The sequence below is a fragment of the Hyperolius riggenbachi genome, chromosome 2 (genome assembly GCF_040937935.1).
Source record: "Hyperolius riggenbachi isolate aHypRig1 chromosome 2, aHypRig1.pri, whole genome shotgun sequence".
In the NCBI taxonomy this organism is placed as follows: Eukaryota; Metazoa; Chordata; class Amphibia; order Anura; family Hyperoliidae; genus Hyperolius; species Hyperolius riggenbachi.
The window spans coordinates 215,727,510-215,744,141 of NC_090647.1; the positions used below are offsets into that span (position 1 = coordinate 215,727,510).

General features: G+C 42.8%; 1 protein-coding gene across 2 annotated transcripts in view; it reads left to right on the plus strand.

Moving 5' to 3' along the window:
• SLC9A7 (solute carrier family 9 member A7) overlaps positions 1 to 16,632 on the plus strand; it is a 133,859-nt gene that overhangs the window by 43,996 nt on the left and 73,231 nt on the right. For both annotated transcript variants that reach the window (XM_068268122.1, XM_068268123.1), the window contains exon 2: positions 5,388 to 5,587. In XM_068268122.1, the coding sequence (XP_068124223.1) occupies positions 5,388 to 5,587 (200 nt within the window). The remainder of the gene's footprint in view (positions 1 to 5,387; positions 5,588 to 16,632) is intronic.

Below are 16,632 nucleotides of genomic sequence, written 5' to 3' on the forward strand. Positions count from 1 at the left end.
CAAATAATTTGATATGTTATTAAAATTTGGTTTGGTGACTACAAATTTAAAGGGAAACTGAGACGGATGAAAAGTAAGTTTATACATACCTGGGGCTTCCTCCAGCCCCCTTCAGGCTAATCAGTCCCTCACTGTCTTCCACCACCCGGATCTTCTGCTATGAGTCCTGGTAATTCAGCCAGTCAGCGCTGTCCGGCCGCATGCCGCTCCCACAGCCAGGAACATTCTGCACCAGCGCAATAGTGCTGCACAGGTGTAGTACGCTCCTGGCGGCGGAGTGTGTGCATGCGCACTACGCCTCACTGGCTCAAGTACCTGGACTCATAGCAGAAGATCCAGGTGGTGGAGGAGGACAACGAGGGACTGATTATCCTGGAGGAAGCCCCAGGTATGTATAAAACTTTAATTTCATCTGTCTCAGGTTTACTTTGTTACACAGTAGTACTATACTCTACATATGCACTCCCCACAGAGCTGCAGGGAATCCACTGAGAATGCTGTGCACATTGAACACAGAGGTGTTGTCTGTTTACAATCTCCTCATTCCCCTGCAGAGTACCTGCACATCATTCTTACATGTACCCACACTTACATTGCCTAGGGCCTGATAGATGTTCTTTGTTCCGGTTTGTACCTTTTACAAGTACTCTTACCAAGGACTAGTTTTAGTCTAAAGGGAATAAATATAGTAGTCTACATATCCTTCTCACTTCAGTTGTCTTGTAAAATTCCTAAGCGTTGGCAGTTAAGAGACGAATTTCATGTTACATACTTTTAATCAACAAAATTGTAATATGCAAATTAGAGGAGTCGGAGTCGTGGAGTCGGAGTCGGAGTCGGTGGAATCCTAAACTGAGGAGTCGGAGTCTGAGTCGGAGTCGGTGGATTTTTGGACCGACTCCACAGCCCTGTCTATAACATCTTATAAACTGTAGTAAAGCGGACCACAAGCCAGCGTGGTTCCTTCCAAAGTGATAGAACATCAAATATAGTGAGTGTGACTGCCTAAACATTAAAGGGAAGGTTCAGGGAGAGGATTAAAAAAATAAAAATAAATTTCCACTTACCTGGGGCTTCCTCCAGCCCGTGGCAGGCAGGAGGTGCCCTCGCCACCGCTCCGCAGGCTCCCGGTGGTCTCCGGTGCCCGACCCGACCTGGCCAGGCCGGCGGCCAGGTCGGGCTCTTCTGCGCTCCATTTCCTGGCACTTCTGCGTCCCACGCCGGCGCGCTGACGTCATCGGACGTCCGCCGGGCTGTACTGCGCAGGCGCAGTAGTTCTGCGCCTGCGCAGTACAGCCCGGCGGACGTCCGATGACGTCAGCGCGCCGGCGTGGGACGCAGAAATACCAGGAAATAGAGCGCAGAAGAGCCCGACCTGGCCGCCGGCCTGGCCAGGTCGGGTCGGGTACCGGAGACCACCGGGAGCCTGCGGAGCGGCGGAGAGGGCACCTCCTGCCTGCCATGGGCTGGAGGAAGCCCCAGGTAAGTGAAAATTTATTTTTATTTTTTTAATCCCCTCCCTGAACCTTCCCTTTAAGGGTCCTTTTTGATAAGGTTAAGACTCTCCATTAGATGTAGGAATAATTAGGGGATCGGCTCTGGGCCCAAAAGGGAACATACACCAGTAGCCGTCCCTGAATATATAGTCCACATAGAGAGTATAAAAACCTGGAGGACGAAGTCTCTCCGTATATACCATAGCTAATTTAATGTCAATTAGTGAGAGAATCTCAGACTCACCCATATATGACTAACATACATGGACAAGTACTCGAAAAGGATTTAGTCTGACATAAACAGAGATAAGAGTAAGATAAAGAATAAGAGTAAAGAGAAGGATAGATGGTGAGGAAAGGAAAGAAAGGAGAAAAAATCGGCTTTGGGCGTAGGGTCCCAGGGACAGCAACAAAACCCATAACCATCTCTAGAACATCAGAGGTACGGTTAGAGTTCTACGAATAATCCATGTGACTAGGCGGATACAAGGGAGCGGTAGCGGTCAGATTCCTTAAATTCAAACCACCCATACCACGTCTTTCAGAATTGCTCATGTTTGTCTTGAATAGAAGAGGTAAGTGTCACGGACGGTTGCGTGGCCGCAGGCAGCGTCCGTGAACCACCCGTGAAAAAATGCGATCGCAGTCGATTTTCTGCACCGATTGCGATTAAGGTTGAATCTGAATTGACTGTCTGTGGCTATCTGCAGTCATGCTGGGCTCTCTTTCTCTCAGCAGAGAAATAGCAATAACTAAGGTACAGGGTGCCTGTGATTTGTAATTAGCATAGGACTAGGAATCTGGGCCTTAACAGAGGTGTCAATTGCTCAGCATATGGCTGCCTGAAAGAAAGCCAGCAAGCTAGCTCCCCAGGCGGCCTAGACGAGCTAGCCAGTGTGGCACCGCTAGGGTCAGATTCAGATGCATGTTATATGATTTTTTTATTTTTTTTTGCATATTTAAGGAATACCATAAATAGGATAGTTATGAGAGCAGTATCATTGGATTTATAGAGTCGTGCTGAATCTCTTGATACCAGCCTAGAGGGGCAAGGGGCCCCTACAACCAAGTTATTAAACTTCTCAGGAACTGGACCCTATACCCTAATCTAGTCTGATGTCAATAGGACTTGTCATCATCTGAGGAATATTAATCTGTTATCAGCGCCAATGTGGCATTTATCGGTTTTGAATTAGTGTTTCATAAGTTTAACCCTAAATCTCTCTGAGGGAATGAACAGTGATTGGTTTGTAATTCAGAGGGGGCAGGCGTGGCCACACCCCCAAACCAGCTTCATCAAAAGCACATTGCTAGCAGGCGGAATCCAGTCCTCCAAATTCCATCTTTATGAGAGCCTGTCTGCTGCTAGCCAGAGGACCATGTGGTTAGCGGCCATCTTGTCTGAACTTTGCTACTGAACTGGAACAAAGGAACTTTACAAGTTTTCCCAGAAAGGATATATTTCCACGAACCTAAGTATTTTCTTCCCTTTTATTTTCATACTGGCTATTAATGTTTCTATAATTGTTGATTTTTAACGATTTTCTGTATATGTTAATTATTTATATTGCGTTTTAATAGACTACGCAAACGTCTTTTATTCCGCTACCCTGCTATTCAGCCGCACAAATTGAACCCTGACTTCTGAAGAGACGCTACTGTTTGCTAGCTAGACAGAATAGAGTGTGTTTAACCGGTTTTATTTGCAGGTCTAGACTCAGCCAGTCAGTAGGCTCCTCTGTCCCATGGTAACAGAGGCGGTGGCAGTTATACCCTGAAATAGTGTGTAATTTGTAATTACCGTAACTCACAGGCTCCCTTCTAGTCAGTCTGCTGCCAAAATTCCAGCGGTTTCTGCGCACCGATTGCGACCACAGCTTGCATGGTCTGGGTGCGGAAAACGATTGGAAGGCATTTTGCGTTCCAGCCACTAGGGGTCCTGTGACAGTAAGGTCTTCCATTCTCTGGACTTGGTCAATCTCTCGAAGCCACTCCTGAATAGAAAGGGCCTCTGAGGATTTCCAATGTCTGGCTATAAGAATCTTATCGGCATTAATCAGGTGTCGCGTGAGAGTCTTCTTATATCTTCTGATGGACCAGGTATTGTGATGGAGGAGAAAGAAGGCAGGGGAGTCGGGTTGCAGAAAATCTGTCATAATATGCATCAGCTCCCTCACAACTGCCCAATACCTAGCCAGACCCGGGCAGGGCCAAAATATATGCAGAAGGGTGCCCAACTCTGCTCCGCATCTGCAACAGGTGCCTGTGGATCCGGGGAACATCATCTGGAGTCTAGAGGGTGTAAGATACCACCGGGTAAAAATCTTGTATCCCACCTCTTGACTTCTCAAAGAAATTGATGATTTTTGTGAGAAAATCAGGATTTTATTCCACTGCTTATCAGTAAATTGTTCTCCAAGATCAGATTCCCATTTAGATTTAAGTGCACCTGCCGGAGATTCAGAGGAATTCAGGATTGAGTACACCAATGATATCATGCCCTTAGTCATTCCTTTGCCTAGGCAAGTATGTTCAAAGGGGGACAGTGATCTATTAAAGCTTTCCTTTGTCCCTTGAAACCTTATGAAATGTTTAAATTGGTTCCAACTCCAGACATCTAAACCAGGGGTATTAAGCTGTGTGCGTAAATCAGATAGCTGGACCCAGTTCCCATTAGTGAGAAGTCGGTGTGCTCTAATAGGTGGGTCTACTCGCCACGCCGGGTAACCTCTGGCATGAAGGACTGGGGGGGGGGGGGGGGGGGAATGGATTGTCAAGAATAGGGAGAAGAGGGGTAGGCCATGGAAATATCAGCGGATTGGATCTGTACGTCACTCTTTCTGGTTTGTTTTCTGCATGATGCACACATTTGCGTAAAGTACATGACGCCGGAAATGCAGAAATGTGCACGGAAAACGTTTGCGTTAAACATTAACGACAGAGCATCGGGAATCGCAGGGGCAAACGGCCCTACAAGTGTGCTCCCTGCCTTAACCTCCCTAGCGGTATTGACAGTCTATCTGTCCATACAAAACATGCTGTGAACAGTATAAATGTGCATACACATCAATACTCTCCTGCACTGTATACTAGACCCTTGCTTGACATATTTTGGCAAGTTACAGGGAAAAAAAAGTTATAAAAAATAATTTTATCACTTAGGGATGTTTTTCTTTTAAAAGAAAACATCCCTATCCCTCTCAGTTAATGTTCCCTGTAAGAGGTAATGAGTTCTCAGTATGCTCTGGATCCAACATTTGAGACATGTAGCAAAAGGAAGGGATCCGCACATGTCCTAAAATGATCCTTTATTATGGACGTATCCAAAACACCAATCACGCATCAGTAGCTAACATGTTTCAGACCTACTGGCCCTTAATCATAGCTATGATTAAGGGCCAGTAGGTCTGAAACATGTTAGCTACTGATGCGTGATTGGTGTTTTGGATACGTCCATAATAAAGGATCATTTTAGGACATGTGCGGATCCCTTCCTTTTGCTACAGTCTCCTTGGATTTGCCTTCCTGGTTCCAGCACTGTCCCTGTTCGAGTGAGCGGTGTTCTGGTGCTTCTTTCTCTATTTGAGACATGTAGCTGGGATCAAAATTAAAATAAGGGTACATTTTTCAAAACACATTTCTTAACATTTGCTGTGTTAGCTTTATATACTATTTTCAATTAAATACGAAGGTTACATGGTTTGCAAATCATTACACTCTGTTTATATTTAAGAGCATTACATTTTATAAATGTGGTTTCATGATCTAAACATATATGTCAATTTGGTGTGACTGAGTGGTACCAGGAAAGTACCTTGTATGTAGACATGAAAATATATAATTAAACTTTTGTTATGGGAAACGACAACGCTTTTTGTGTTTTTGTTGTAGGACTTATTGTTGGCGTGATACTCCGATATGGCACACCCTCTATGAGCAGCTATGACAAAACCATCAGCTGCACAGAAGAAAAAAGGGCTTATACCACGCTTCTCGTCAACGTCAGTGGGAAGTTCTTTGAATACACGCTGAAAGGTGAAATTATTCCTGAGAAGATCCACAATGTAGAACAGAACGACATGCTGAGAAAGGTAAATGATGGAAAAACCACAGTGTCTAGCTGGAAATTATATATGCGAGATTTATTTATTATTTATTTATTTGTTGTATTTATAAAGCGCCAACATATTACGCAGCGCTGGACATTAATTTAGGTTACAGACAATATTTAGGGGTGACAAACAGCAATATGACAATACAGGAATACAAGAAAACCAGATCACACAGCACAGTATGAGTACAAGGTAATGCTTAGTCAGTCACTGGATAGGAGCATGGAGTTAGGCAAGTTAGGTTCACTCAAATGCATAGCATGGGTGCACAATAATAGAAGTGCATGATCAGGTAGGACACAAAAGGAGTGAGGACCCTGCCCAAAGGCTTACAATCTAGAGGGAGAGGTAGGGACACGAGAGGTCATACCATTTACACATGTATAAGAAGTAATAAAACTTAGAGGTCTATTCATAAAGTGGCCTGATCTGAAAGCTCATCGCCAATGTTTGGTCTACACTTTTCAAAATGTGATTTCCTCTTTCTGTTTCAAAATTATATTTTCACAATATATCACACAGACTTGGCAAACAAGATGCATATGGACAAAGGAAGGGTGGAGTATAGTGCCTGTTAACATACAACCATGTTGAGGGCCCAGTTATACTCACCAAAAGCATCACTTACATAATAACATATTATCTTGCTAGGCTCTATATCCAGAGCACAGTTCCCACTGCGAACCTAGCCAACAGGCCGAGGCCTAAGAAGACTGTGGTTTCCTCTTTAATATTGCTGAATTTATAAAATGGTGATGAAGTTTTATATGGTAGCGATCCACTGCTCTATCCACTTCAATGAAGAAGGGTATTGCCTTTCAGGCCCGTTACTTTTGAGCAGAAAATGTAGTGGTACAAGGCCTGTTGACTAGCATTGTGACCATGTACCACTGGTTCATAAAATAGCAATCTTCAGATAATCAGTGAACAGGGTGCATAAACACCACTGTACTCCATTTTAGCTTATGACAATCTCTACTTTAAAACTGCCAATCTATAAGGCTGGTTTCACAGTGGGACGTTGCGTTTTAGGGGACGTTATGGTCGCATAACGTTCCCCTAACACAACGTATGGTGGTGTTGAAATTGGACGTCAGATTGAGCTGCGTTATGCAGCTCTCAAAGCAGCCGCTCCAGGATAGTGATGGGAAGTCCGGATCTTTTTAAGGATTCGGATCATTTGAATTGGATCATTGAAAAAATCCAGATCTTTGAACCGAATCATTTGAATCATTTTACTAGGGAAGCAGACTGGGTGACATGACTAGCAGGACAGGACTTTCCCTGCACTGTACATTCTGTATGTTCCTGTTTCTTCCAGACAGACATCCACTGTGAACCGAATCTTTCATTGTGATGATCCGGATGATTCGACTCACAAAAAAGATCCGGATCAAATGAACGATTCGTTCATGATCCGGACAACACTACACTCCTACCACGAGTCTCTGCAGTGCAGTGAATATTAATTAGCCATGTGGCTGGCTGCGGAGGAGGAAGGGAGACCTCCTACTCCACCATTACTGAGCATGTGCAAGCAGTCTAACGCTGCTTAGCCCAGTATGACGTACAGCATGCAGCACTTTGTTTAAACGTGCTGCGTTACAATGTAACGCAACGTGGGCACTGTGAACAGCACAATTGATTTTACAGTGCTGTGAGTTAAGCTGCGTTACTGGCTGCTGTAACGTGGGACTTTAACGTCCCACTGTGAAACCAGCCTAAAAGTGGCTTTCAGGGTGACCTATCTGTAAACCATATGCAAGTTTAGATCAGACTGAAATGTAGCCATTATTTCAGCCACTGGCCTCTTATGTAAATCTCGAGTCGAAAAATGTGCCAATATCTTGTAGGCACATTGGCCTTTATCTTTCAAACAGCCGGTTCACCTTTTTAGTAAATAGGCCCCTTAGCATTTATTGGCTGTTATAATAGAACTGCAGGTTTGTATAAAAGAAAACGCCTCCACTAATGGTGTAGTGGTGAAGTGAGTGTTGCATAATGTAGATCTTCTGAATGAGAACAGCCCAAGGGGGGGGAGTGATCCCACTCTGCCCAGCTCCACCCATACTACAAGGATTCCCAAATTTGATATAAGACCGCAATAGCCAGGATAAAAGCAGCAGTCTCTAGACTGTCTAAAACGTTCATTACATCCTGTGCTGGACTTTACAATGCTTCTGTGATCCTGGGGTAAGGTGTTGTATTTGTTCTTTACTTCTAGAATATAGATGACACTACATTGTAAAAGTAAAAATATTTTGCTTAGGGCTTTTAAGAAACATGACAATGAGCTTCAACACAAGTTTCTTCTATAGTGGATTTACCGCATCTTTGAACAAGTAGATCCATATGCATGAAATTCCTCCCATCTTCAGTGTCATCAGACTCTACAGAGAGCAGAGAAGTCACTGGAAATGCATCATGCATTACTCTCACGTTTGTTTAGCCTGAGAAAAATGAGGACAGGAGATTGCTCTGTTTGCTGCTGCCATATATGCAAGTACTAGTGAGCTGAGGGCTATTACCGTACTTTCCTTCATATTTTTCCTTATTCTCTCCTCTCCCCATCTCTCCTGTTTTTTTTCTGTCTCTTCTCTTTTCTCTCACTCTCTTTATTTTTACAAATGTGATATAAATAAAAGAGCAAAAAGTTGTTTGTACTGCAGACATTTTATGTCCCCTGACAGAAAACTGAGTACAGGTTCATGCCCTCATCCTGAGAGTAGCAGGATGTAACAGCACGTGTGTAATCATTTGGCACACGGTGGGGTAACCTGGAGACAGAAGACCTCGGGCCATGCTTGGATGCGATGTCGTGAGTGGGGCCACCTCTTCACCGTGCATCCTGAGCACCAGTAGTTGCCTGAGCAATGCACAGGAGCAGCTGAAAGGCAGTGACTTTAACGCTTTCAGCCTCCCGTGTAAAGAGACCAGAGTCTTCTTTGTTCCATTTCCTCCTTGCAACCTAGATGGAATGTGATAATACAAGTGCGAGTAATAATTCCTTTTTTTTTGTATAGCGCTTTTCTCCTGTCGGACTCAAAGCACTTGCGAGGCAGCCACTAGAGCACACTCAGTAGGCAGCTGCAGTGTTAGGGAGTCTTGCCCAAAAAACTCCTTCCTGAATAGGTGCTGGCTTACTGAACAGGAGACAATAAGAACCAACAGATTGAAGAAGCAGATTGAAAAGAAAAACAGAGAATCTCCCTAGTGAGGACACTTAAGTAAGGCAAAATGGAGGTACTAAAGTGGGTGTGGCCAAACAGAAAAATCGGCTAACCCTTTGCGCACTCCCATTGCAGGCCAACCATTCAGGAACCGCTGCTATAGCCATACAGCAAATTTTTAAAGCAGAGGTTTAAGTTTACACAACTCACATAGTTCTTCACTGTTGTTTGAATCCATTTTCAGGTACCCACATTTAGTTCACTGTACCTTTCTAATATTTTAACATAAGTGGCATCTGGCTTATTTTCCATTTGCCAACACCACATCCTTTTGCTCAGAATTTCCCCTTTTGTACATACCAACAGACTCTGAGCAGTGACTTGGCTTCATTATCTGCTAGAATTATTGACACACACTTCTACAAATATTACAGGATTTGACTCTTTTTAGCTTTATTTTTGCTACAGTATCAAGTGCTACTTGAAACGCTTTATCCTGTTATTGACACAGACCATTGTATCGAGGAATCTTGCTTTATGTGCATCATTTCTCTGACTATGAGTTGGTATCGGAGGCAGAATCCTGCTGGTTGAGTCTTAGGGCTATACATTGCTATGGGATATATCAGTCTTTGTACTTTCCACCTCAGAAAGTCATTAATAGCATTTCTCGTCTGTGCCCAGACAAATGACTTTATAATGATTTTTTCTTCTGTGAGTTCATCTATTATTGTCTATGTAGTGAAGAGATTGAACCATCCGGCACTGCATATCCAGGTTAAGCATAATAATCATTTATTGTATCCATTAGTCCATTCATACAGACAACTCCATCAATTGTACTTATGCAATGACATACCCTTCCTGTTCTTAGCTGTGGCGTAGTGTGGGAGCAGCGGTCCGCCTGACAGCTGTTTCGCTCTGAACTGAGCTTCTTCTGAGGCTCCGTGCGCGGTGTTCGACCGATTCTCGGGTTCATTTATAATGCCGGGCAACCGCTCCGGCTTCCGCATACGTCGCGCCGCTAAAAAACGTCACTTCCTTCCCTTACTGTTTTGTGCGCATGCGTACGTATCTCCGAATGACGCTTTAAAAGTACAGTTGCGCATGCGTATTATCGTCCGCCTATGACGAGAAACTTCAAAACGTGATGCGGAAGTAGGAAGTGATTTTGCGCTCCACAGTGGCTCACCGATTCCAATGTATCTTCTGGACATTCTGAGAGCCACTAGGTGGTGCTAAATCCAGCAAGAGGATGCCTGTTAAAGTACCTGTTCTAAAACCACATTTTTATTGTTAATCTGTTCTTAAAAAGTATACATAAACTTTCAGTAATAAAATACATTATTAAAAGAAAGGGGAGGAGGAAAGGGGAAGGAAAAGTTAGATGTATATATACTTCTGCATCTTTCCAAATGGATGGGGACCGAGGGCAAAGGAAGCTAAATATAATTAAGCACTAAATTTACCCCCTAGATATTCCTAATTCATTCTCATTTCTTTTCTTGCATATTCTATCTTAAATATGCTGGATTCAGCACCTTCAAAAATATCTACATCCCACATTACCCCATCCATATATTCCCACTAAATTCCATTCCCAAATTTTTTAAAAACAACAAAGATAAATTCTGGGCTGCAAGGGAGAGAGAGAAAAAATATTGTTTCCTAAACTGACTAATTCCCCTACTTCTCTATTTCTTTATTTCTTAACTCTACTGGTCTAGGGGTCCAAAAAGCAGGCCATCTCGACATTATCGTTGAGGCCTAACGCCCCCATTGCATCAGTATTGATTATCCATCTGCTTTCTTGTCTCAATAATCTCTGCTCCCTATTTCCACCTCTTGATGGAATTTGGACCTGTTCTAGCCCTGCAAAGAATAAGCAAGTCGTGTCTCCTCCATGTTCCATCCGGAAATGTTCGATTAACCTTGTACATCCTTTCCCAGTTTCCACTGATTTAATATGTTCTCGTACACGTTCTCTCATCTCTCATGTTGTCATTCCGATATAAAATCGTTGACATGGGCACCATACTATATACACGATATATCTCGTTCTACACGTAATGAAGTCCTTCACTTTATTCTCTACTGGTCCCACTTTTAAGTACTTCCCTGTTTTCATATGTGGACACTGAGGACAATGGCCGCATCTATAGTTGCCTTTCGATTGTCCCTGGTCTAACCATGTGGTTTTCTTTGGACTCCTAAATTCACTCGCTGTAAGCTTGCTTCCTAAAGTCGGTGCCCTTTTAAAGGTTATCAGTGGTGGTTGGTTATATACACCCTTTAGAACCGGATCCCTTTCAATCATCTTCCAATTTTTCATAATACTTTTCCTTATCTCCTGATGCATTGGTGTATATTCGAAGGAGAAAGTTAATCTATCGTTGCCTACATCTTTTTGTTGTCGTTCCCTCTTATCTTTCTTATTTCTTCCTTCTATTAAATAACCTCTTTCCACATCACTAGCACGTTGTAGGGCAAAATCCAAGTCTGTTGGTTCGTATCCTCTTATTTCTAGATTCCTTTTCAGTTCCATTGCTTGATCCACAAAGTCCTCTCTCCGGGTATTATTTCGTCTTAGCCTCAGGAACTGTCCATAAGGAAGGGATTTAAAGGTGTGCTTTGGATGGTAGCTTTCCCTATGTAATAATAAATTGCTGTTTACAGGTTTCTTATATCCTTTTGAGATAATTTTATCTCCTTCTATTATCAGCTCTAAATCTAGGTATGCTACTCTCTCTTCACTATATTCGTAAGTGAATTGCATATTTTCCTTCCCTGAGTTCAAATAGCTCACAAATTCTTCCAGGGCCACACGGTTCCCGGACCAGTACACCAGGATATCATCCACAAACCTGGACCATCTCCCGAGGCAAGTGCCATGTGGGATGTCCGGGCCATACACATATTTCTCCTCCCACCATGCCAAAAATATATTGGCATATGTGCATGACACAGACGTCCCCATGGCGGTGCCCGACAGCTGCCAATACCAAACGCCATCAAAAGTGAAGGCGTTGTGTGTGAGCACGAACATCAAACATTCGCACACAAACTCAATATAGTTTATGTCATTGCATAAGTACAATTGATGGAGTTGTCTGTATGAATGGACTAATGGATACAATAAATGATTATTCTGCTTAACCTGGATATGCAGTGCCGGATGGTTCAATCTCTTCACTACATGCATATTTGATGTTTACTTCAGCATCCTGTGCACGCATAAGGTGAATACCCTGATCCCTCCCGATCTAACTGTCATCTTCAAGCCAGTCCCATGACCGCAGTGCCAGTCTGCTTTGTTTTTTCTTTTGCCTTTTGAAATTTTACAGTCTGTGTCAATATGACTAGTGCACGCGGGGTACAGCGGGATTTAGAGGATGAAGAAAGTTGTGATGTTGAAGATTTAGAGGAGGAATTGGTTTCTGACAATGAAAGTGATTATGAGGAGGCAATAAAAGCTGGAAGAGCAGACACGGACAATTTGTTCGACAATCCAGCCACCTCAACCACGAAAAACAAAGCTGTGGGGGCAAGAGTGGTGGAGCTGAAACTCGAGAGGCTCTGTGAAAAAGAAATCAAGGTATTCTGGACTATGACCACTTTAAAGAAGTATAAAAGTAAACAAATCACCGCAAGAGGGTTCAGACGATATTACGAACCGGCGGAATATAAAAATGACCAAAAGTTTATGGGAAGATGGAGAGAGGCGCATGCTGCACAAGCAGTAATACTGCAAAATATTGTTTTAGAAAGAACTGAGGAGGAACATGAAAAACTGATTGTTGAAATAAAATCCCTGAAAGAACAGTATAAGAAGTTGGTGGCAGAAGAAAGATTTATAAAGACCTTAAAAAGAATAGAAAAGAAACAAGTGCCAATGCAAGAAGAAATAAAGCAACGGAAATTGAATAAGTATATTAGGGACACTGACGACTACAAACATAATAATCTCTTTACATGGAGTTCAAATAAACCAAAGTACAATAAACCCAGAAATGAGCATCCAAAGAAACCATATCAGAAAAAAAGGTTATTGGACAACAGATACGGAATCTAGCGGGGATGAAAAAGGGAATGGAAATGGAGGAGCTCCCCATCCGAGAGAGGACTTGGGTAGCACCCAGCCAAAAAACGAGCATCAAGGAAGAGGATCCGCAGGGGGAGGGGCAAGACCAAGAGAAAAACAAGTCAGTTGGAAAGGGGATCAGAAGGGATGGGAGGAGCAAAAATCCAAGAAACGGAAATATTTCAGGAGGAACAACAAGTAGAAGTGATCAATATCAGTGACCAATTACTGCCAGAAGAATGCAATCAGCTTCTAAGCAAAGGCCTAAATTTTTCATGTACCCAAAATTTTGATTTTTGTGATTTTAAAATAGATCTATATAAGGGAATTAGACGGATGAGTATAAGACATTTCTATGAGAAAAAAGATTTGAATTATAAACGGGGGGTGGAAACACAAGAAAAAAGTATAGGCCCGATCGGCTTCACCCCGAAACAAGATTGGAGTGAAGGAGATCTTCAAACTTTGGAAGTCTTAAAGGAACTCTGGCTAGAAAGTAATATAGAGGTAAAAACAGAAAGTAACCCCGAGAATGAGCCCCAAAACGAAAATGTTGAGGAAAGAGAAGAAAGAGAACTTTTTAGACCATGCAGATCCACCAGGCCTTTTGCAGTAACACCAGGATCAGCGATAGACCTATTCCAAATACAGGTCGAGAATGACTTAAGGGCCTTAAAGTATAGAGAAATGAAATCCAATTTAACAAAGAAGGATGAATTGGCTATTAAGTGGTTCAAGGATAGACCGGATCTGATCCTGAGGAAGGCAGACAAAGGGGGTGCCCTAGTAGTAATGACAGCAAAACAGTATAAAGATGAGGCCTTAAGACAATTAGGGGAAAGGGAAGTGTACCAACGTCTAAAGGGGAACCCGACAATGAAATTTAAAGATTCTATGAGAACCTTGTTGAGAAGAGGAGTAGAAAGAGGAGTATTGACACAAAAAATGGCTGGTGATTTATTACCTGAATATCCAAGGAGACCAGTGTGGTACCACCTACCGAAAGTTCACAAGTCCCGGACTAGTCCACCGGGACGCCCGATAGTCTCCGGCATGGGTTCCTTGACCGAGAGACTGTCAAAATATCTGGACCATCTCCTGAGGCCATTGCTCCGACAGGTGCCATCCTATCTAAAAGACACTCTTGATGTGCTGAAAAGCATTGAAGGAAAAGTATGGCGGACGGGTGATGCCTTAGTAACTATTGACGTTGTCAGCTTGTACAACAGAATTCCCCATAATGCAGGGGTTGAAGCAGTTAGAACCTTCCTCCGACGGGGCCAAAAAGATGAAAACTATATTGAGTTTGTGTGCGAATGTTTGATGTTCGTGCTCACACACAACGCATTCACTTTTGATGGCGTTTGGTATTGGCAGCTGTCGGGCACCGCCATGGGGACGTCTGTGTCATGCACATATGCCAATATATTTTTGGCATGGTGGGAGGAGAAATATGTGTATGGCCCGGACGTCCCACATGGCACTTGCCTCGGGAGATGGTCCAGGTTTGTGGATGATATCCTGGTGTACTGGTCCGGATACCGTGTGGCCCTGTAAGAATTTATGAGCTATTTGAACTCAGGGAAGGAAAATATGCAATTCACTTACGAATATAGTGAAGAGAGAGTAGCATACCTAGATTTAGAGCTGATAATAGAAGGAGATAAAATTATCTCAAAAGGATATAAGAAACCTGTAAACAGCAATTTATTATTACATAGGGAAAGCTACCATCCAAAGCACACCTTTAAATCCCTTCCTTATGGACAGTTCCTGAGGCTAAGACGAAATAATACCCGGAGAGAGGACTTTGTGGATCAAGCAATGGAACTGAAAAGGAATCTAGAAATAAGAGGATACGAACCAACAGACTTGGATTTTGCCCTACAACGTGCTAGTGATGTGGAAAGAGGTTATTTAATAGAAGGAGGAAATAAGAAAGATAAGAGGGAACGACAACAAAAAGATGTAGGCAACGATAGATTAACTTTCTCCTTCGAATATACACCAATGCATCAGGAGATAAGGAAAAGTATTATGAAAAATTGGAAGATGATTGAAAGGGATCCGGTTCTAAAGGGTGTATATAACCAACCACCACTGATAACCTTTAAAAGGGCACCGACTTTAGGAAGCAAGCTTACAGCGAGTGAATTTAGGAGTCCAAAGAAAACCACATGGTTAGACCAGGGACAATCGAAAGGCAACTATAGATGCGGCCATTGTCCTCAGTGTCCACATATGAAAACAGGGAAGTACTTAAAAGTGGGACCAGTAGAGAATAAAGTGAAGGACTTCATTACGTGTAGAACGAGATATATCGTGTATATAGTATGGTGCCCATGTCAACGATTTTATATCGGAATGACAACACGAGAGATGAGAGAACGTGTACGAGAACATAATAAATCAGTGGAAACTGGGAAAGGATGTACAAGGTTAATCGAACATTTCCGGATGGAACATGGAGGAGACACGACTTGCTTATTCTTTGCAGGGCTAGAACAGGTCCAAATTCCATCAAGAGGTGGAAATAGGGAGCAGAGATTATTGAGACAAGAAAGCAGATGGATAATCAATACTGAAGCAATGGGGGTGTTAGGCCTCAACGATAATGTCGAGATGGCCTGCTTTTTGGACCCCTAGACCAGTAGAGTTAAGAAATAAAGAAATAGAGAAGTAGGGGAATTAGTCAGTTTAGGAAACAATATTTTTTCTCTCTCTCTCTTGCAGCCCAGAATTTATCTTTGTTGTTTTTAAAAAATTTGGGAATGGAATTTAGTGGGAATATATGGATGGGGTAATGTGGGATGTAGATATTTTTGAAGGTGCTGAATCCAGCATATTTAAGATAGAATATGCAAGAAAAGAAATGAGAATGAATTAGGAATATCTAGGGGGTAAATTTAGTGCTTAATTATATTTAGCTTCCTTTGCCCTCGGTCCCCATCCATTTGGAAAGATGCAGAAGTATATATACATCTAACTTTTCCTTCCCCTTTCCTCCTCCCCTTTCTTTTAATAATGTATTTTATTACTGAAAGTTTATGTATACTTTTTAAGAACAGATTAACAATAAAAATGTGGTTTTAGAACAGGTACTTTAACAGGCATCCTCTTGCTGGATTTAGCACCACCTAGTGGCTCTCAGAATGTCCAGAAGATACATTGGAATCGGTGAGCCACTGTGGAGCGCAAAATCACTTCCTACTTCCGCATCACATGTTTTGAAGTTTCGCGTCATAGGCGGACGATAATACGCATGCGCAACTGTACTTTTGAAGCGTCACGCGGAGATACGTACGCATGCGCACAAAACGAAAACAGTAAGGGAAGGAAGTGAGGTTTTTTAGCGGCGCGACGTATGCGGAAGCAGGAGCGGTTGCCCGGCATTATAAATGAACCCGAGAATCGGTCGAACACCGCGCACGGAGCCTCAGAAGAAGCTCAGTTCAGAGCGAAACAGCTGTCAGGCGGACCGCTGCTCCCACACTACCCCACAGCTAAGAACAGGAAGGGTATGTCATTGCATAAGTACAATTGATGGAGTTGTCTGTATGAATGGACTAATGGATACAATAAATGATTATTATGCTTAACCTGGATATGCAGTGCCGGATGGTTCAATCTCTTCACTACATGCATATTTGATGTTTACTTCAGCATCCTGTGCACGCATAAGGTGAATACCCTGATCCCTCCCGATCTAACTGTCATCTTCAAGCCAGTCCCATGACCGCAGTGCCAGTCTGCTTTGTTTTTTCTTTTGCCTT